This window comes from Nesoenas mayeri (assembly GCF_963082525.1).
Source record: "Nesoenas mayeri genome assembly, chromosome: 4".
In the NCBI taxonomy this organism is placed as follows: domain Eukaryota; kingdom Metazoa; phylum Chordata; class Aves; order Columbiformes; family Columbidae; genus Nesoenas; species Nesoenas mayeri.
In genome coordinates, this window is record NC_137540.1 from 58,057,002 (window position 1) to 58,080,347 (window position 23,346).

The 23,346-nt window shown below is 36.7% G+C and overlaps 1 protein-coding gene across 2 annotated transcripts in view; it reads right to left on the reverse strand.

Moving 5' to 3' along the window:
• Window positions 1-23,346, reverse strand: part of RBPJ (recombination signal binding protein for immunoglobulin kappa J region) — a 66,598-nt gene that overhangs the window by 14,134 nt on the left and 29,118 nt on the right. For both annotated transcript variants that reach the window (XM_080344295.1, XM_080344294.1), the window contains exons 2-7: window positions 19,944-19,982; window positions 14,837-14,932; window positions 4,718-4,883; window positions 3,416-3,590; window positions 1,783-1,920; window positions 1,454-1,566 (exon numbers count right to left, since the gene is read on the reverse strand). In XM_080344295.1, coding sequence (XP_080200421.1) covers window positions 1,454-1,566; window positions 1,783-1,920; window positions 3,416-3,590; window positions 4,718-4,883; window positions 14,837-14,932; window positions 19,944-19,982 — 727 coding nt within the window. The remainder of the gene's footprint in view (window positions 1-1,453; window positions 1,567-1,782; window positions 1,921-3,415; window positions 3,591-4,717; window positions 4,884-14,836; window positions 14,933-19,943; window positions 19,983-23,346) is intronic.

Genomic DNA, 23,346 nt, shown 5'->3' on the forward strand with positions numbered 1-23,346 from the left:
CAGAAAGCCAACCATGTCCTCTGGGATTTCTAATGATAATAAATGGCATTTTTAACAATATAAGTTTCAAGATTAACTTATTTTTTCAAAGTTCTTTGCATCAACCTATAAAATGTCTGTGAGTTGCCTTTCAATCGCATCACCTTCAATCAATCTTGGAAGGCAGCATGATAAATGTTCACAATAGACCACAAAACAGGAACCTTTAGCCTAATTGGCTTTAATCTGTTTCCAACTACAAATAAGGTTTCTGGGGATGGCATCTCTTTTATGTAATAAGAAAATATTAACATGAAGCCTACAAATAAGTGAGATCCTCTTACTTAATTTCATGTGCACTGAACCAGATCAGTAGTAACCAGGTCTGGATTTTTCCATCAAATAATGTGATAAAAAAAAATATCATCTCTTTAAATTATCATTTTATACCACTTACTTGAACAGGCTATTTTTCAGCCAAGTTTGATATTGGAAAAGAAATTCTCATTACAGTCCTAGTAAAATAAGTTTGGGAAGGGGAAAAAAACTGTGCCTGTGGGTAAGGCTGGCTTTACATGGGTGCACTGTAAAAATTGTTTCTAGTTAGAAGTGGAATTAGCAAAGCCATGTATGAAATTCATAGTGGGCTGACAAACCACAATTTCAGAGAAGTTTTCATATGAAGCACTATTTATTATCAGTCACATAAAATTCCACTTAGGCTGGCATTGAATGCATAAAACACGAGGAAAAAAAAATCTATTATTATACTTCAATTATATTCATAAAAAATATAATATTTATTTTAAAAATTACTGTATACTCAGTAATTTTTTTGTTGTTTTTCACAAATCTTAACTGGTTATAATCAATTTTTTATCTCTGATGAAGACAAGGACTGAAATTGTCTCTTTCTAAAAAAGAAAAAATGTTATTCCAAAGGCTTTCCCAACGTTCCGTATTTAAAACAGACAGTATTAGTAAGTGCCCAAAATGCTTTTGCAAGTTGATACTGGTATTATGTATCCTTAGAAGGATACAAGTGCTTTGGGATTCAAACAAGCAGCACACTTAAAGCTGTGCTGAACTCAACAAGTGGAATATTCCTACTGGCTGCAAAGACTTTATTCACCTTGAATATCAGTATAGAAGTATCTTGCTACACTGAGACCTACATTACTGTTTTTAAAATAGACATTTTCCTAAGGACAGCTTGCAGATTAACCTACTCTGGAAGGTTTGAATTCTCAAAAATTCCCTATGCTTATTTTACAGCTGTTCTTTGCTTACAGAATAAACCTGCAGATACAAAAATATGTTTTTACTAAAATGAATGCCATTTTCCATTTGAAACATGTATTACCAAAAGGAAACACACAAAGCCAAAAACTGCAAACAATGCAAACCCAAGTATGCAGTCACATTAAGTAGCCATCTACAAATTAATTACAGTATTGGAGAAATTAAACTGTACCAGTCTTGGGAGTGCCATGCCAGTAACTGAGCATACAAGTTTCACAGTCTGCCCATAATGAATGTATCCGTCTCTCACTGTGAATTCTTCTCCTTCTGATTCATCATCGTCCACTGCATGAAACAGGTATTTTCAGATTATTTATTTTAATCACTGTTTTCCTCGATAGGAGGAACATTTAACATCACACTATTGCATCAAACATACACTCAGTAATAAAACAAATCTGCATATGGGTAATTAATATGGAAGAAAAAATACAAGACTATTTTTTTGTGGGGATGGAGGGAGGGAGGTAAAAAAAAATATATTACTTCTTTTTTACTTACAGAGGTGAATGTAGAACGCTCCCCACTGTTGTGAACTGGCGTGGAAATTACCACCTTCTACGTGCAAATATCGGGTGCTAACTGTTTGGGATCGAAGTCTATTAAATAGTGCCACTTTTGTCCCTGATGCAATACATACTGCAAGAAAGACATACAGACTTGAGATTATAAAATTACTTAATTATTATACAGAAAAGTAACAAAAAGTCATAAATACAGTAAAATAAATTGATGAATACTGGAAATCAAGAGATAATTCTTAACTATTAGTTCATTTAGAAAATATTATATTTGTGACAGACCAAAAATAATCACAAAATTACAAGTGGGATAACAGAGTGGCTGTTCTCCAAAGGCATGCTAGTTCACGGAATTTTGCTACTTAGCCGAACAGGCAGGTGCTTGCTAGCTAACAACAACTCCTTCTGTTCACAGTTCTCCAAAAAACAATTACTTGAGAAGCTTTAGCTTGCCCTTGTAAAGTACTTAGACAACTTTCAGTGATCTTTTGAAGTATATAGAAAAATTATTCTTACAAATCACAATTAATTGAAAGGAAGACAGACATAACTATGTAAAAAATAACCATGCAGCTTGAAATTTTCTCAGATCTGAACTTACTTATCATTCAAGAGACAAACGCCAAGTATGCTCCCCTAAAAAAAAATAATCAGCAGCTAGCATTTTGCCATCAAAACTGGCATGTTTCTTTCACTTGATTCATATTTACTATCGAAGAATGCTTGGTTCATATTCACTGTCCATCAAAACTATCTGTCTGAATACAAAAGTCAACAGTGCATACTCTGAGCCCACGGGCGTGAACTGCACAGCAACAGATTGCCTTTAGTCATGCCCCGAGATCCACATTCCATAGGTGAATGGGTTCCAGCCCAACACAGATGGAAGAGCCTTTTAAAGCACTAGTGAAGAGAGAGAGAAAAACAAAAACAAAAAGGGTATCTCTTGAGGTGCTCCAGTGGTACGCAGGCAAAAACTCTGGAGGAAAACCAAAAATGCTCCCAATTATACATTAGCACCAGAGATATCTTTAGTTGAAAAACACAGTAAGCAAATAAATCTTGGTGAAATAGCACTATACAGATTTCTTAACCAATTACTTAAAAAGAAACATGCAAAATGTATTAAAAATAAAAACAACGTGAAAATGGCATGAGACAGTGAGAAGGTGGCTGTGATGTGACAAACTGCCATGTCAATAACATGATGCTACTCATTTATCACCATCTAAAAGCTCTCTCTTTGATACTGATCACAACATCCTAAGCACCAGATCACTGCAGCTTAAGAGATCCAACAGCTTAGAGAGCTGAGGTAGAACATTCTTTACGCATTTGTCTACAAGGATTCACTCCTCAGAATAAGGTGGGTTTGGTGGACCTTTTATATTTTCTCAATAATTAACTCCGACTGCATAAAACTCAGTGTAATCCAGCTATACTGGAATACTTTAAAATACACTGATGTTTACAGTTCTGAAATACATTATTAAAAATAAAAACTGAAAATTTCATTGTATTTGCTTTGTAGTCAGACCTCAGAATACAAAAGAAAAAATTAGCAGGAAGCAAAATTAATTGCTACATAAGGAAAAGAACTGTAAAATACTTACAGTCTGCATTTTTCAGTGACTGTTTCTTTTTAGAAGGTTTGGAGATGACTTTGATCCGTTTACTGAGGAACACACCAATGTCGTCGCTATTGCCATAGAACATTTTTACTGATAACATGAAGTGCTTTCTCTTGTCTGAGTCTGATATGTATAACGTTTTGGCAGTGCAATAATTCTGTAGGTGAAAACAAACTGTTGTTTCTTCTTTCAAGTCAATCCAGTTCAAGAAACTACGTATATTTAATCATGAACAAAATAGGAAAATTGATGCAATAGTTTCTAAAACAGATCAGAAACTGCTCTTTCCCTCTTTTCCATATGGATATCTTTCATGATTACTGTTCAGCTTTGTGAAGTTTAGCACCTGACTTCCGTACTTTAGCATCTTTCTAAAGACCTTTACCAGTACTTGAAAACAGACAACTAGAGCCTATAACTGTGTCAAAGCTATCTCTGAGTAGTCAAGAGTACTCCTAAAATTACATTTGAGTACAGCTATACAGGCAGTGCACTGGATGCACACAAGAGGCTGCCCGGGCAGAAAATGTGCTGAGCCAAACTTTGAAAGGATGTGACATGATAGGGATTTGAAACAACAGAAAGCTACTTTTGGCTAAGTGTTTATGCTAGGTGACAACAGGAGCTTAAAAAAAAAAAATTCTCAAAGATAATTTTGATTATTCTCTTCCTATTCAGCAACATACGAAGCATTTCTAAGTAGACTGTGCTGGAAATACCAGATAGCTACAAAACAGTGCTTAGTAGAACAACCAGCTAAAATGAGCACTCAAATTGCCAGTTCTATTCTGCTTAAGTCAATATTTCTTAAAAGAAATCATACAGCAATTTATATCACTGTAGAATATAACCTACTAAGTTTATGAAGACACTATTCTATTTATATTTTTATGCAAGGAGACTTAAAGACCACTTCTAGCAGCAAATGTTCAGATACCTCCTTGATGAGATTATCAATTCATGGAAGCCAGGGAGAAGAACAGAGAGACTGGACCAGAAACCTTACTTCAGCTAAACAACCTACCAAACAACAAACCAGATTACTGACTCTAAATCAACAACCTATGAATGAAAGGTTAGCACCCAGCTATGATCCCCTGAGCCACATCTACCTCATTCAATTGTCCTACATGTCTTTGAGGGATTTTTTAAAACCACTTACATAGTACCTGCTACAGTGTAACAACAGATATCAAAAATATCCAAGGGTATTCTTTGAAATATGCACCATGTAGCTATAATATCCTTTGCAGTAATCTGTGTGGTTTATTTTAAGTCTTCTACCTTTCCTTCCAAGTTCAGCTGCTGCATTTCTTGGTCACTGTTTCCTATTCCAATGAAGGCGCAAGGTTGTGACTCTTGCTCAGTGCAACCATCCCGTTCCATTTGCTCTTTTTTTTTCTTCCATCCACTGCCCATAAGATACACACATGGAGGAGGACAAAAGAACCTGAAAATGAAAAATACATTATGAGATTACATACATCTTTCATGAAAAGTCTTGAGACAGAAACTGTTGTGTACCCAAAGCTTCCTCAGCCCTTTCACACTTTGCATTCGGTTTATACATGCACACCCTTCGTCCTGAAGATTTTCTAAAATGCATATGAAAAAAAAAGGAGAAAAAGGAAAATCGGCATCAGATGCACTGTCACTGAGTATCTTCCCAGTTCAATATATGATAGGTAACAGTCTGCATCTCTGTAAAACAAAAATTCTTTCTACCCTTACACAGAAGAGACTCTCAAAGAAAGTAAAAAGGCCTTGAAAGTGATGACAGTGTTTTGCTTTTTTAGGTGCTTGATATGATGCAGCAATTAATACACACAGAACAGTTCTACAAACTAATTTAATGGGTGACTGCTGACTACAATTTCATCATTAGTAAAGAAGTAGTCTATTCCATCTATCCCATAAATCTCTTTTCAGTTTTTAAATGGAACAGATGATTTTACATCTTCATCAGTAACAGTCAAAGATATGATCTAGTCTTCAGCAGCACTAATAAAATCAGTCTAGATGCTACTTATAGTATCATGTTCCAAATTAAATGCAGTATTTTAATACAATACATTGGTCTTGAAGTTTCTGCAAATTGTTAAAATGCAAATCCTAATCACTTTCAGTTTTATTTTAGCCAACAGTTGCTGCAATTTTATCATCATTTAGTTATGATCAAAGTTAAAAAAGTAGAATGAGTATATCCGATTTTGAGGTTAGGATGACACGAAGGGAGAGGATAACTGAAAACATTTTAATTATTCTGTTTATTTCAAATTGGAGAGTAGTGCTTAACTTGGCACTTCTGAAATCCAAAGATGACTCCTACCTTATACAGGTAGGTAAGCAGGACAACTGAGTTAATGGCTTGTTTCTATTAAACACCATATAAACCTCAATTAATAGAAGTCAGCTTTAGCATGAAAATAAAATCTAATATACTACTTTATCTCACCTATTCAGCAAAATGACCTTTATTAAACAGATATAAAATGCTTTTCTAATTAACAGAATTCTTAATAAATGAATCCAAAGTCTTCAGTTAAAAATCATATAATACAATTTAAATATTAAGAATCCATATAAATAAATGCAGAGATTTATAATATTTTCAGTTAATGCAGACAATCGATGTATATTCTTTGTTAAAGGAAAAAAAACCAAAAAGCAAATTAAGTTTTACTGCAATTCAAAATGTCTCAGTGGTTACAATAAAGAGCAAAAATTACCAATAATTCCACAGTGCAAAATTTTCACTTTATTTTGCTCTTTAAAACACAACAAGACTGAGGAGTTACAAATATATATACAGCTTAAATACATATGAATGTCTTTCAGAAGTACTGTGCTCTGGTTTGAAAAAAAGACCACAAAAGAGCATCTGTAGAAAGTAGCTCATACATGACATCAAAAGACTTGCATGTTTGAGAAGTCCATTAAAAATTAATATGTGAAACTGCTCCTACAGATTGCTTTTTAAACTTAGTAATTCTAAACAAATAGAAACAAGTGCTCTGTTTTCACCATTATGATAATCCATTTCAGCAAAAACTTATCACAATAATTATTTGCTCTTTTTATTGCCTTCACACTGCCCTGAAGCACAGAAATTTTGATAAATGTGGAATTATGAATTAATAGAAAGACACTTGTAGAAGCAAACTACGCAAAGTTTAACAACTTACACTTTTTCATGTGCTTATTACATCAGTTTTAACTATTCATATTTTATTCCTTGGGGTAACTATGGGTCATATTGAGGCTCTGGAATTTTCTTCTTCCAATTGAAAATGCAGAACACAGAGAACCAAGGCAACAGGTAGAAACCGGGCAATTTGCAAAGCAGATGTTTCCTGATGGAACTGTCAAGTTGAGAAACTACACAATAAACCAGCTCAAAAAGAAAATTTAACATTTTCACACAAGCAACACAAGAGAACACTTCCACTAGCCCAGCCACAAATCATTAATTTGAAATTTATAGTTATCCGATATTAGAATGGGTTATTGTAATTTTATTGCTGTAAGAATAGATGTTCTAAAATTTGAAAATCACAATGAATGGAAAGAATAAGCGGTAATAAATGTTATCAAACAGCACACACTGTGTGTATCCCCTTTTTGCTTGCTATTATGGCTTTTGCTTCTTATCTTCTGGTACCTGACCTCTGTTTCTGTTTTTTTTCATGAAGATGCTGAACGGTGCAGTAGGGGTATATTTAAGAACACCATGAGTTTCTGCTACACACCAATTAAATCCTCCTTTTCCTACTACAAATTTTTGATCTCAGAAAAAGGAATATATTTCCTACTTTTCAATGCATTTTTTTTTTCCAAACAGCACAGATGACACGACCCAATTTCCCTCAAATGCTTCTCTACCCTAAAGGAAAAAATGATCTTAAGAGGACTTCCATTCATGAGGGAGACAGTGCAATGACAATGGCCAAGATCATAAAATTCCTATTAAAGTACAAGATGTATATTTGCTTTCTACATGATAAATCTAATCTATATGTTCTATATCACCCCACATCTAGATGTAAATACCATAATTGTTAAAAATATATTCTGAGGCTCATCTGCTGGTTGCTGCAACTTTCAGCATGTTTTAGGAAAACAGAAAACTGAAACAAAGCAAGAAATAACAGCTTTAGCACTCCACTGAGAAAAATTCTACTGTAGACAATTGTGATGACATTTAAAAATATAGAGATATACAGAGATATGTGTGTGGGAAGTAAGCAAGGGGATAAGAAGGAGTCACATTTTTATTACCCTGGCAAGGCGTCAAGAGAAGGTGATGATCCTGCCTCAAGGACTGTTTAGGAGGCCTAATCTACTCTGACATGCTAGATAGGGGAAATATGATGAGGATTCTCCATGAATAATACTTTTCAAATGGGGGTTATGAACAAACTCCAAGGTTAAGAAATGCAAGATTTTGGGGAAGAAACTTCAAGTAACAGATGCATTTATTCAAGAGTTGGTCTTTTGGCAATGAACTCAGATTGCCAGAAACAGCACATCGCACTTCTAGTCAGCTTCTGGTCTCTCCAACTTGAATGACAATATATGATCCCTTCAGTGTTCATGGATGCATCCCACTAATCTTCTTTTCAACAATTACAAGGTATTTCCAGTAAAGAAATTATACCAAGACTAAAAACTAATATCAACCTATATTAATGAAGCAATGCTTTGCGAAAAAAGAAACCAAACTCCTTGTATTCCAAGTAGGTATAACACCACAAAGCAACCATCGCACATTAGCTTTCTTCCTCATGTACTCTTTTCTATTTATCTTACTGGTTAGAACACAAGAAAAAAAATCCCAAACTTTTCTCATATGCTGTTTCATTCCAGCTTTATTCCAAATGAACATTCCTTAGAATAACTATGGCCACTAGATGGCAATAAAGACCTTTAAAAAACAAGTTTTAACTCATTGATGAACACAAGCCACAACAATTAAAGCACTCTTTTTAAATCAGAATACAAAGAAAAACCTCTTCTTATTCACCCTTCAGATACAGACAGGTACAGTCCAGGGGCTTTTTACTTCATATTTACAATCCCAAGAACTCATGTATAGAATACCTTAACTATACATATTCTATCCAATATAGTGTGAGTAAACCATGAGTATCGTCATATTTCTAATTTTCACAGAGGATTAGAGAAAATGTTTTTGAAATGTATAAAACAACTGCTGGAAACAGGTTCTCTAATCAACAAAACATTTCCAACATAAACAGCAATGTAAATGTTTATGTGAGAGCCTGGCTTTAACTATAAAGAGGAAAAGAAAAAAATCACCTCCCCAGAATAAATAAAGTAATTTAGGTAATTTCCAGTATTGCTTATGAGAAATAAGGTAGGACAATATTTGGTGGAACAAATGAAAACATGCTTCCTTCGACCTTTGATTTACATGGCCTACCTCTCTTTTTTGTTAACCACAAAACTAAAGTAAGACTGAGTAGGAGGCAAAAATTCCTCTGAAGTATTCGTCTGACCTATAGTAAAAAGAAAATTATGTTGAAGGAAAAGTAGCTGACTGGTTCTTCTGAGCTTGTTCAGAATTCTCAGTGTAAGATGTAGTGGTGGAAAATCATGTAGCATGTAATTTCCTCACTGGATTTATACCATATTCTCTTAATACCTCTTCTTTATGTCATGAGCAGACTGACAATTCCTTGCTGAATGAGCAGTAAAACAACACAGGACATTTTTCCGTGAGGTAAACACCTAAAAGCTTGATCTAAAAACCACATGAGATCTGTAGGGATCAACTCTCTGAGCTCTTTCATTACTGGAAGTAAAACAACTGGGAACGTCTTTCCTGGACAAAACTTATTCCACGCTTGTTAAAGCAGCATGATGAGATACAGATTCAGTGCTTCCTACTTGCTGATATAAAGCACAGTGACTGAGCCAAGTAACATTTTGGGATACAAGGTCTCTGCAAATACTTCATGTATTTAACATATCCCTACAACATTTTGGTGTGGACTCCTGTTTTCTCAGAAGAGGCTCTCTGTGACGCTCCTCCTATGCATCTTCTGAGAATTTGTGATAAGTGTAATTAAAACGATGAGCATTTTAAATGACACTGACATTGGGACTGGTATTAGCCAGGAAAGATCAGAGAATCAATCTCCAAAAAGTGAAGGGCATCCCCATAGTGCCTTCTTTCACTATAACTTCATGGGTCACTCAAGTGAGGAAAGACCATAGTACTGCCAACATCATGTTAGACTCCAGGCTCAGTAGCTCAGTACAGCGGAGGAAAGCTGCTGTTCATCTGTTCCATCAGACCAACTAGAAAACTGAGCATTTTTTCGTGGCAAGAAAAACAAGCTGAGAATTGTCTAAGGATGCTCCACTTTAATCCAAATTACTTGAAGGGAAGATAATTTCTAGTGGTTCCTGAGTCTTGACTACAACAACAAAGTCAAATAGGTTGTGTCTTTGGCACAACCTGGAACATTGTTTTAATTCAATCACCAAAGGAGAGAACAATATTCCTTCAGTCAATCCAGGCCAATCAATACAGAGAGAACATAGTACTTCAAGTAGAGAAGTTACCCCCACTTAATGTGCCAGGAAGCAAATAGTAGAAAGTAAAATAAAATTGGCTCATGTCATTGCTACCTTGTTCTGATGCATTCAATGCTCTTTGAAACCACAGACTTCTGTTCACAAAGTTTTCCTTTGTCAAATCATCCAGGTCATCCCTGTGTTCCTCTTACAGAAGTCTTTGCACTCATGAGGATTTAGAGGTGTCTACCAACTGCCTTGCTTTATGTTCAAGGCAACATTAGCAGGGAATTTTTCTTTTGTACCTGTTGGTCAATTCTGAGTCGGTCAAGGTACAAGATATGTTTGTCGATTACCAGAATTGTTTTGAGCATGAAACTACTGCGCAATCTTCTTTCCTTCTTAGGAGCTGAAAGAACTAACAGCATCCACTAAAGAATTCAATAGAACAACAAACAAATGAAAAAACATTAAGTGCTGGAGTGCTAAGGATGAAGTAGTGTAGCCATGCGGTAAGCCTTGGAAAAGGTCATGCTCTTAGTAACAAGAGCATCAACCAGAGGGCAGGGACACTTTGTTCGGTAAATGGCAATATTTGAGCAGAAATCAGAGGAGCTCCTTCACTAACAGCCACAAAACAAGCAGCAGCTAGAACATTCTTAGGCTAATCAGTAGTGATAATGTTTAAACTCAGAACAGCATGTAATCCACAAATACCAATCTGGCTCATAGTCTTTGATAAACTATGCCCTGGAATCAAAAACACTTCAGTCCTCTAAACTGTTGAATGTTCACACTGTTCAGGTTCTGAAGACAGAATTCTCAGTGAATGGTAAATATGGAAAAAATACAAGCAGCACAAGCCAAACACCCACACTCATCAGGACTAAACATGACATGAGTTGCTATCAGTTGAATGCCTTTGAAAGGTGACAGCCATCTAACAGGCAACACGAGACAAAAAGTCTCAAATTTAACTGAAGCCCACCCAGCTTCTTACCTCCTGGTTTCTTTGTTAAACTACACAACTTTAACTTCGGGAAGAGCTGGACTAGGAAGAAAAGTCCACTCAAAAAAGAAAGAAGCCTCCTTTCCTTACTGTTATTTAGGGACAAGTATCAAGAACAAGCTCACATTAACCCAGAAAGTCCCCATCCATGTGGCAACAACCTGGAATTGTGTTTCTGTGAGGCCTATTTAAACCAGGCCACACTACGTGACACCTGCACCGTCTACAGTGAGTTTTCAACAGAGTATTTCGCCATCTACTAAGCCTCATCAAAACACTGAAAGGTAGTTATTGTGCTTTTAATTATGCCATGCAAAGTTTATTAATGATAAGTATTTTCCATGAACTTACAACAAACAATGTTTAAAGACTGGAACGAAAGGTGGAAGTTTGTTTAGGGCTTTTTTAGTAAGAACTAATTCCTTTTGTAACTTGAATTCTTAGTTACAAAGATAGTGCAATTTAACTTACTCTTTATGGATCAAAAACTAACCATATTATATCCATGCCATAATGAAGTCCCATGGAAAACATGAAATTTCTCCATAAAAACAGGTATGAAGCAGGTTTCTGTCTATAAAGCAGGTGTATGCCAAACAGCTCACTTCAGAAATGATATTTAATGTAAAAGTGGTAAAAACTTGATCAACCAGTTGCATAAAGCAATCTCAAAGCTTTACTGATTTTGCAATCAACCAAGAGGCATGTTCTGTCAGGAATAGAACAGAAGAAATTAAACAAAACTCAAAAAAAAAAGCCAATTCATCATTCAGTTTCACTGAGTACCTGAGGGCACGCATGGATCCAAGGACTTAATAACTGGCTTTTTCCTTTACACTGATAACAACACAATGTCATTGCTGATGCTAACAGTCTGGGAACCAGCAGAATAGTACCAGAGACAGCCCAAATGGTGCATCAAAATGTAAGAAAACCTAAAATACTTAAAGTGAAAAAGGGCATCTTAGTATGTATGCCGAATCTGCATTTCATACTCATACCAGAACGGCAATCATTTCACCACTACTATTTAATAACAAAAATCCAACTATTGTCATTCCTAGTAGTCTTCTGAGAAGCTCTGAAATTCTCTACACTCATATGACATGCTTCCGTTTTTAAAGAGGTGAACCTGAGATACCCTTCATGAACAAATGCAGCTGTACTGAAACAGGCAACTGAGCTGTACCTCACGAAATCAGAAGTGGTAAAAGAACACCTAAGTGCAGCTAGCAATAATTTCAATAAATGAGAAACCAATGAGTAGTTAACCAAACATTACCAGTACTCAGGTGATGTATGTGGCACAGTGACTTTCACAGCATCAAGTGAAGTATACACACATATTCAAGCCTACAGAAATGTATGGCAATGGTAGGAAATGAACACAGGAGCTTTCAAAAACTGTTAGCAAACAACAGCTCCCTGGAAACACTCAAGGCCAGGCTGGATGGGGCTCTGAGCAACCTAATCTAGTTGCAGATGTCCCTGCTCAGTGCAGGGGGGCTAGACTAGATGAGCTTTGAAGGTCCCTTCCAACCCAAACTGTTCTATGAACAATTTGAAGCTTTGCCGTGCATTCTTCAGAAGACACATGTAAGTTTTTCAAACGATAACAGAACTTTTAAAAATCAAAATTATGTACTTTTTTTCCTCCCTTCTTTTGATGTTTGTTGTTTTTTTTTTTTTTTTTTTACAAAATAATGATACACAGTACAGCTTTGCAAAATGTTCCTGCCCTCATGGATTGCTCTGGCCCCAGGAGAACAAACTGACTGAAGTTACCGATACGCTGTTTAGAAAGACACTTTCCTACACTTTACAAAGACACTTACCTGCAGGCACACCCCTCATTTGGGGGGAATAATATGCTTAACTCACTTGCAGTAATGAGTTAACTATGAAACTCCTGAATGACAATATAATCTGAGAAGATAACAATAAGAGGTCCCTATATTTGGCTGTGTAGTTTGCTGCAAGGAGTTAAAGTTACAGTTTACTGCTAGTAAGGCCTTGCATTGCAACCCTTTTGCATTTAGGTGTAGACGCGAGCAGGAGGGCTGTAGAGCTATGTAGCAGGTAACACACAGCATACTTGTCTGCTTCTGTGCCCTTCGTCTTTCACTGCCTTCCCATTTGATTCTCATGAATAATTTCAGAAAGATCTAAAACCCACTTCAAGTAAACAATTCTGTGGAGCTGCAGAGCCTGGACACTGCCCGAAAGAAAGGATTTGAGACACCGGCTATACAGAAAAGACAACACACGTTGAAAGACAAGTACTCAGGCACAGAATACTGACGAACAGTTGAAAATATAGTTTGCATCTCCATGATTCGGACATCACGAAGTGTGAGAACTTTGCAAGCTTAATTCTAGTATTCCTGTTTTCTAATGCTTTTGTACATAAATATGTTCAAATCTCAAATCTCAGAAAACTGTAATACACATAACAATGTAATAAGACCTACACAGTGGCAAAAGGAAGGTTAAAAGTTCAAAACAAAGTGCTGAATGTGTGGTCTTTTATGGTGAACAAATAATAATACAAAGCATCTGAAAACTAAGCAAATACTGTACTATTTATTTTAGTGAAATTTAAGCTAGAAAAGTATAATTCACACTTAAAGAAAATTCTCTTCAGTCATGAGAGACCTAGAAATCTGCATGTGAAGGACCATCCTATTTTCTTCTCTTAGTCATGTAACTAAAACATTGCATACAGGAGACTGCAGGAAATTCACCTTTGCCTAAAAAGCATTCATCCTCACATCTTCCTGTAGATTCTGTCCCTTGGTAAACTACCTATTCTATTGTAAAAATGCAATACAAATTAAAATGATGTTTGTTCTGAATATGGTTATGATCAACCTGTCATCCTTTTTAAAGCTGTTAGAGATCTGATTCAGAAAAGCATCTTATTGAGGCCAGCAATTTCCTTCTCATATTAATTTGAAATTACTCAGGAAAAGAGCCCTCCACAAATAGTCACCATTAATACTTTGTTTGTGGGAAAGCAAAGATGTGGGAAAGCAAGATATGCGGTTCCAGTCACCTGCATGATAAAGGAAGATCACCATTAACATGACCATCTGGATGGCCAGAGAAATATACTAACACAATTAGATCACAGCAACTAGTCAAAATATAAAGGGCCTTAGACAGGTTGTGCTGAAGTATGCTTCTCATAATTGTAAAGGGTGATAGCCCAGACTTGTGAGAATGGTATCTGAGGCCAGATAACCACGCCCAAGTACATGTTATGCATGAATGTCATTGGGCCTGATCTGTGAATGAGTGGGAACATAACTGAAACAGACATGAGTGTGGTGTGTTTTTAATAACAATTATTGATAAAACATCTTGTGTAACCTCTTAGTCCAGGCCAATATCTGTAAATCCTATAAATTGGCAATGGCTAATGGAAAGGGCCTCAGCCTGGCTCAGCGCTCTGCTCTGCCCGGCTCTGCACTCCTTCCTGAACAAGATCTCTGCCTGAGTGCGCATCTTTGTCTGCGTCCTGGTGTGCATCATCTCTTATCGCCACATTTGTTTACTCCAGATTTAAAATGGAAGGTTTAAAATTAGAGCCATTTTAGTTCAATGGAAGAAAAGCTTCACCCACAGATGAAAAAACCTGTTGGTAGGAACAGGAATCACTACACTGAATGCCACAGGTTTGCAGCATCTGTGACATAATGAAATTATTTTTGAGGACACATTTTGTTTTACGTTTCTACAGTTTCTAGTACAATCTGAGGAATTCTGGAATGCACTATGGAGCTGACTATACATTACAGTTTCCTTAGCTGGGAGCTGTAGAGGGAAGCCAAGAAGAAATAGACACCTACCTTTTTTCATTTCCATATGATTTCTGCGCAACTTTTGCATGGAGTATTAGAACTGTTTGATCCCCTCGTTCCTTTAAGTAATTTCGCATTGCTTCCCTAAAAATTAGAAGGCAAATTTTAAAAGTTGTTTTAGTTTTGTTTGTAATTATAATAATCCAGGGACAGCATTAGGACAAAACAAACCCAAACACCTGAAATGCAAAAAAAAGCAACTGTTAATACGGTCAAGATGAGTTTGCTTTGTTTTTTAATAAAATTACACAGCAAAAAGAAGCAACTACCTTGCATGAAGCTAGCACTAGAGGACTGTAGTCATCTGCAATTACTACATTTTCCAGAAAATAGATATTTTTGATGTGAAATTGTATCAATGCCAATCACTACAGAATGTTCAAAGCCCATTTTTATAAAGTACCATGCCATAAATATTTGATTAGAACAAGCTTTACTAATTCAATAATCTCCTTAACCAATTTAGTCTTTCATGATAATGATAAATTGTTCTGAAGTTTTGTTAAAGCTATTAAGTAAATCAATGCAATGTTTATATAAAAGTTTAAATTTGTTTGTGAAGATACTAAAAAGTTGAGTTCTTCATCTTATCATTTCATCTCGTTTTCTAGAGAAAGCTTCTACTTCCTGCATATAATCAGGTAAAAAAAAAAAATAAATAAATTAGATTTTCTATCGTTCATCATCACTGTAATGACAGACGTCATATAAAAGCTATCATTACCTCAAACACACCAACAGCAATTCCTTGAGAGAAGTAAGAGAACAATATACCCTATCATTCTTCTGTATAATAACCTAACTGTTCATTAAGCAGCATGCCAAATTCAACACCCTGGGGTTTAGCTGAGTCGGAGCGCTGACAGGAACAATTTTAAGTCCCTGGAGGAGCGTTTGCAGGTTGAATGCCCACCAATGCACTAATCTTCAAAGCCATCAACCAGAGAAACAAATTATACATTTAACAGGAAGTTATACAAAGAGGTGAAACACTACAGAAGAGGGATTTTTTTGTTGTTTGTTGTGTTTTCTTTGGTTTTGTTTTGTGCGTGTGTGTTTTTTCCCTGTACTGAAACCAACTCTTGAATTCCCTTTGGAGAGATATAGAAAATCAAACATCTCCAGTGAAAGAAGATGCAAGATAAAAAGCACTATTATGTTGACGAGACCTTTTCCAAAAGAAACACCACATAGTTTCACGAAGGAAAGCAAGTAGATTATGGGCGAGTGGTGTTGAAAAACAACATCAATCCCACTTTCCTACTGATGTTTTGTAAATTCTTGTATTTGTCATGCCTGTGTAAGACAGTGGTCAGTACACTACATTTTCTATGTAAACAGGATGATATAAAAACAGAGAAAAGACTTGAATTACTGTTTTAAATTTGGACTAATTTGATCTATTTACATTTGACATCGGTAAAATTGATGTTTATCCACGAAAGCACAGATGGAAGAACTGTCTCAAAGCACAAATACTTACTCTATTTACAACCATTGTTCAAGAATATATTTTAAAACCACAAAACATAACTTGTTGTGAAATTATGATAAATGCAGCTGATATATATCATAATGAAATGTAAGTGGTTTAAAAACTTCATAATCTCACAATTTGTAATATTGTATTAAGAGTACTGTCATACTAAATTAAGAACATCTGCCACACTAAAAACTCTTTACTCAGAACCACTCAAAACCAGCAATCCACACACAAAAATTCTAGGTGCTGTCTAATGTTCATTTAGCATTGTGTGAGGAGGAAATCTGCCTTTTTTTACTGGTCTGTTGCTACAGTGGACTTGTACAATCCAAGCTTCTAGGAGAACCAGGACTGTTCTCCTCCAGCCCCTGCCATGGACAAAGAACACACATAACCATTATGACTCTTACATTACATTTTTCATTATTAAATCTTAAAACTCTCCACAATGGTAGTACTATTATAGTTTACATCTAAAAACAACTAGCACAGTATGAACATATCAGTGTTGTTGCACTGGAGCTTGCATGACAATGAACAGATTATTAGACAAACAGGACTGTCTTTACACAAAAAGCAGAATAATTTTCCAATAATTGAACTAAATGCCTTTAAGAGTTTACAGACACATTTTTTTAAGCATTACATACACAAATCATACTCTTAGAAATTTGTGTGACGGTTTTTCTATTTCAGCATTTTTCTCTTCAGAGGAAAAAGGTGAGGTTAGTTATTTCGAGCCTCTATCAGTATAAAAAAGGTTTACAAGCTGCTGCTTTCGAGGACAGCCAGCAGCTTCCCAGACACCTACCCTCTACTCACAGGCAAGAGTACCTGGCACATCTAGTAGCTAAAATTCTGCACATTAAATTTAGAGTGACTACAATTCCAGGAAAACTTAGTTCTTTTTAAGTCATAGAAGATAAATTCTATTAGTAACTTCAGGGTGATACTAATCAGTGTTACTGCTCAAGATCCGAAATAGTTCAATCACTTAAAACTTATTATCACAGAATCACAGAATGTCAGGGATTGGAAGGGACCTCAAAAAATCATCTAGTCCAAACCCCCTGCCGGAGCAGGAACACCTAGATGAGGTTATACAGGAAGGCATCCCAGCAAGTTTTGAATGCCTCCAGAGTAGGAGACTCCACAACCTCCCTGGGCAGCCTGTTCCAGTGTTCTTTCACCCTCACCATGAAGAAGTTTCTTCTCAAATTTAAGTGGAAACTCCTGTGTTCCAGTTTGTACCCATTACCCCTTGTCCTATCATTGGTTGTCACTAAGAAGAGCCTGGCTCCATCCTCATGACACTCACCCTTTACATATTTATAAACATTAATGAGGTCACCCCTCAGTCTCCTCTTCTCCACGCTAAAGAGACCCAGCTGCCTCAGCCTTTCCTCATAAGGGAGATGCTCCACTCCATCATCTTTGTGGCTCTGTGCTGGACTCTCTCCAGCAGTTTCCTGTCCTTCTGGAACTGAGGGGCCCAGAACTGGACACAATATTCCAGATGTGGTCTCACCAGGGCAGAGTAGAGGGGAAGGAGAACCTCTCTCGATCTACTAACCACACCCCTTCTAATACACCCCAGGATGCCATTGGCCTTCCTGGCCACAAGGACACAGTGCTGGCTCATGGTCATCCTGCTGTCCACCAGGACCCCCAGGTCCCTTTCCCCTACACTGCTATCTAACAGGTCATTCCCCCACTTATACTGAAACCTGGGGTTGTTCCTGCCCAGATGCAGGACTCTACACTTTCCCTTGTTATATTTCATTAATTTTTTCCCTGCCCAACTCGCCAGCCTGTCCAGGTCTCACTGGATGGCGGTACAGCCTTCTGGCATATCAGCCACTCCTCCCAGCTTGGTGTCATCAGCAAACTTGCTGATAGTGCACTCTATTCCCTCGTCCAAATCGTTGATGAATATATTGAATAATACCCGCCCCAGTACTGACCCCTGAGGCACTCCACTAGATACAGGCCTCCAACTAGACTCCACTCCATTGACCACGACTCTCTGGCTTCTTTCCTTCAGCCAGTTCGCAGTCCACCTCACTACCCAACCATCCAGACCGCACTCCCTCAATTTAGCTGTAAGGATGCTGTGGGAGACTGTGTCAAATGCCTTACTCAAGTCAAGGTAGACCACTTCCACCGCTCTGCCATCATCCATCCATCTTTTATGTCCTCATAAAAGTCAATGAGGTTGGTCAAGCATGACTTTCCCTTGGTGAAGCCATGTTGACTGCCCCTAATGACCCTCTTATCCCTAATATGCCTTGAGATGGCACCAAGGATAAGTCATTCCATCAGTTTCCCAGGGATGGAGGTGAGGCTGACCAGCCTATAGTTACCCGGGTCCTCCTCCTTGCCCTTTTTGAAGACTGGAGTAACATTTGCTTTCCTCCAGTCCTCAGGCACCTCTTCCATTTCCAAGACTTGGGAAATATCCCTGAAAATAGGTAGGCCAACAGGAAACAGCAATGCTTTTTCAATAACTTTTAAGTCAGTTTAGATCAATTTTGCATTTAAATGAAGTTTAACAGTGACACAAGCTAAACTGAAGCTTATCCAGAAATACAATAAGACAGATGACATCCCCAACAGAAAATGTAAATGCTCCCCCCAACCCTGTGCTGTAATATAAGGCATCATAATTTCATTCAAAACAGAAGTAGGCCAGAGTGACAATGGGTTTCCATGTCTTTATACAGCACTGTTACCACACAAAGCTACAAATAAACTGCACATCCTTTGTAGTTCAAGAAAACAGTGGATATTAAACTTGGCAGCTACTTATAATCAGCACAGTTAGTGGCACAGAATAATAAATAGCTGCACAGACTGTGTTACAACAGTTTCAAAAAACGGTCACTAGTTAACAGCTTCTAGTATAAATGCTTCCCAGGCAGACCAGGAACGTTATCACGTACTACAGTCATTCTAAGCACTTTTCAGAATGGATTGACTTGATGGTATTACTTGGTGCTACCTCTGACTGTTTAGGGTTCACAAAAAATTGGTAAAGATCACTCCTTGACAGCACTGTGTTCATTTTGTTCTTACCTGCTGCACGACAGCAGTAAAGTAATAGCTAAACTTTGGCAGTAAAAAGTGTTATTTTACATAACCTCACAGGATACTTTTACCCAAGAAAAGACATCTAGCTCATTCCTGGTGATTTAAAACTAAGCAGAATCACACAGAATCATAGAATGGTTTGGGTTGGAAGGAACCTTAGAGGTTATCTAGTTCCAACCCCCGTGCCATAGGCAGGGACACCTTCCACTAGACCAAGCTGCTCAAAGCCCAATCCAGCCTGACCTTGAACACTTTCAGGGATGGGCCATCCTACTCAATAATCTACAATAACAGATACATGAATTCAACATCATTTCTAAAAAAGCATTTTGAGTATCAAAAACAAGGCACCTACTATTCAAAATTTTACTTCTGCTTGCTGATGGCATACAAGAATTGAAAAGCTTTGATATTCAAAATTCTAGGATTAGCAAGCCACAATTTTTTAACTTAGAAATCCTTCTGAGAATGAAAAGGGTAACTTTAGAAAATTGTTAAAACCACAATTTCGTTCATGCTTACCTGGTGAGCCGTTTCGGTTGAGGTCGCTCTCCAAATTTCCTGGAAAAAAAAAAAAAAAAAAAGTTGTTGCTAATTGTAAAGAAAAGTTTTCATTCAAAATTTTACAGTGAAACACTACCCTGATTTTACACTTTTTGAAAGCGTATTGGCATTTGGTGTCTTTTATCTGTGATTTCTTAATCACTAATAAAATATCAACCATCTCCTTGCAACAGCTTTTCCTACAATAGCAGAGGCTTTTCATAATATTTGGAGCACTAGATAACTTTCTTTGCTGAAGTCACATTTACTTTCTCTCAGAATCGCTTTTGAAAAGTTCAGATATCACAAGCATGTAAATAACCAGGAGATTTTTGCCATAGCATTGGCCAGAAATGCCAACAAAACGCAGTTATTATCAACACACATAACTTAACAGACTTATTGCTGAGTCGCCAAATCACCATAAATGTTTCCCATCAGGACAATTCCTCAGAAACCTGTTTTTCCTTAACAGCTACTTAAAAACAGTATGACAACATATTTTATATGTGCCACTACAGAATTATAAGAAAAATCTCACATGGAATGTAGCTGAGTGTGACCCAGAAATACCCTGCTGTACACTTAACACTGTTTAGCCATAAGGTGTTTTGAGACAGCTGTACTTCTTTCAGTGTTTTAACACTGTTCTTGAGAGAATAAACTCTTTATGCTATGTTAAGACTTCCCAGAAAATTCTGAAGACTAAGACTCTGAATTTACACAGGACAGAAACATTTTTATTAACAAAATCATCCTCAGATTAAACCAAAACAGTTAAGTGAAAGACCAGAAAAAAGTAAGGCTGTACCTAGCAATGTACATCTGCTCGACCTGGTAAGGAAGTATAACCACAAGCTAAAATGAGGATGGGGGAACAAAACAAAACAAACAAAAAATCAAAACACAACAACAAACCAAACCAAAATGAGCTTAACACTTTTCTATCTAAAAATAAATTGAGGCCTAAAGGACTATGCTTCTGTTGCCAGTGTTCATAAATATCTCTACAACTTGTTGTACTCTTTGATGAGTTGGCACATCTTTCCTTTTATGCTTACTGGATAGCGAAAAAAACCTCTCCTAATATTGCCCTACTACAGGATTGGAGGCTCCCTAGGAGAACTTAATCATTAAATGATGTAACACGAAATTCCTCTGTTCGTGCACTGGATCTGTCCAGAACTCTACAGCAACTGGTGGTAGAATGATTCAATAATTCCCATTTCATTTGAATAATTCTAGAAATGTACAGAGTAAATATACAGCCATTTATATAGATGAGCATAATGACACCCTCCTGAAAACAGAACAAAAAGAACATTCAGCAAATGTTGAAGCTATTTTTCAAGACTTGAGAAATAAATCTTCTAAAGTAATGGTAGTCTACTCCACATAGAGGGATTGAATAAACAAGATGAAGTTAAATTATTTTCCTCAGTTTAAACAATGAAATTAAAATTTATTTTTTCCAAGCAGACAGAGGTTCCTTTCATGTTTTACTTTGTTGTTATTAGTATAGTGCTCACTTGTTTAGCTTTATTTTAACTTTAAATGAAAAAATGACCCTAAAACTCTTGCTGCAAGATTTGTTTTTATATATTTAAAATTACAAGGTCTATTGGAGACATACTTCATTTATATTTTTCTCTGTGGTACGTATCACTGCATTGTCATATTTCTAATGCAGGAAGACAACTAAAAAACCCAAACAGCTTTGCAGTTTGGCAGCAGGAATGTTATATCCCAAAGCCCTTCTGCTTCCACCGCTTATCTTCGCACGATCTGTCTAGCTTCATCTCCCAAGCACGCTCTGTGCCTCTGATTTTCCCTGGATAAGGGCGAGTAGATGTGCATATCCCATCTCCCCAGCACTACCTGTGTAGTTACTATTCTCCCCTGAAGACCTAGGATCATTATATCTGCCAGAGGATTCAGCTGTCTATGACTCACTGACTAGACAACAGATTACCTTTAAGCAATACTCTCCAGACAAACAACATCCCTATAGATTAGCAGCCTGATTTTGAGTAGAACTACAGTCTTTGTTTCAATCCCTCTGCACATTTTAATTCAACATGAAAAAATTAAGAGGTGCCTATTTTGGAGCAAAGGAGGCATTCCGCACACCACACTTGCTTGTACTGCAGCCAACAGATCCAATCCAAGATGAGGACACTAGTACATCAGAAGCTGCATTAACACAAAAAAGTCTCCCAGACAAAATATTACACTCCCCTAAGGCAACATGTACCCATGCAGGAACTCCTGAGCACCACAGAAACACTCCCCTTGCACGTACAGTTACTGCTACCTAAACAGAGCTTTATTAACCAGCCATCTACACAAAATAGTTGCAATTACTTAAATAAATAAACCACCTTTTTTTTTTCCTTTAGTCAAATCCTGAATATACAGCATAGGAATAAGTACCAAAATCCCCATTCTTCAGAGGCAAAGCTAAAGCACTGTGTCACTCTGGAGATGCACAGGGTAAACTCTGACCATCTGATGCTCAGTGCAATACCTTTGTAAATCACATGCCAGCTTTCCTTTGCCTCCTCCATCCAAAATAAAGTTAATGATGTCACTGCAACAACTCACAAAGACATATAAATTCTACCTTTAGCAACACGAACCTTCCAAAGAGATGATGCAAACTAAATATGATAGATGTTTTTATTGTGCCTTCAATACACATTAGAGGGAGAGGTAGAATAGGAAGAAATTAAACACTCATATTTACTTAAAGTCCAGTTTTTTTACTGTCTATAAATTAAATTAATCTACTTTTTCCTCAATAATGTCATCTTGACAGATGACTGATGGTTATGCACCCCAGCCTTGGTGTCAATGAACAACCTTTACTGTACCACCTCAAAATAATTTCAAAGACCACATAAATGCTCTTTGGAAATAAGAACTTCAAGACTTGACCTACAAACTACTTAGGTTAACAGACATTTCCAAAGAGATAACTATATTTCAGGAAAAAGTAATGTGACTTGTATAGGAATACCACAAAATCAAGTTATTTAAATAAGTGACCAATACATACATGAACAAGGTTGATTGACATTGCATTCTTATACACCCAGTAAGAAACCTCCATAGCTCAATAGCAAGAGTCACAGAAGTTAAAATTCAAGAATGATTAAGAATGGAAAAGGAAACACAAGCACTATGCTGTCATAGCTTTATTCTGCCACACAACCACAATTCTGAAAACTGCCTAAAGTTCACTGAAAACAGAGTGGAAAGAAGTTATCAGAGTAATAAAAGATACCACAAAAGTCCATATGGATGATCAGTAGTTTTTATATGCACATGGCTAACATTCTTCAACCTTTAGCGAAAGTGAGAGGATGAAAGAAAAGTGACA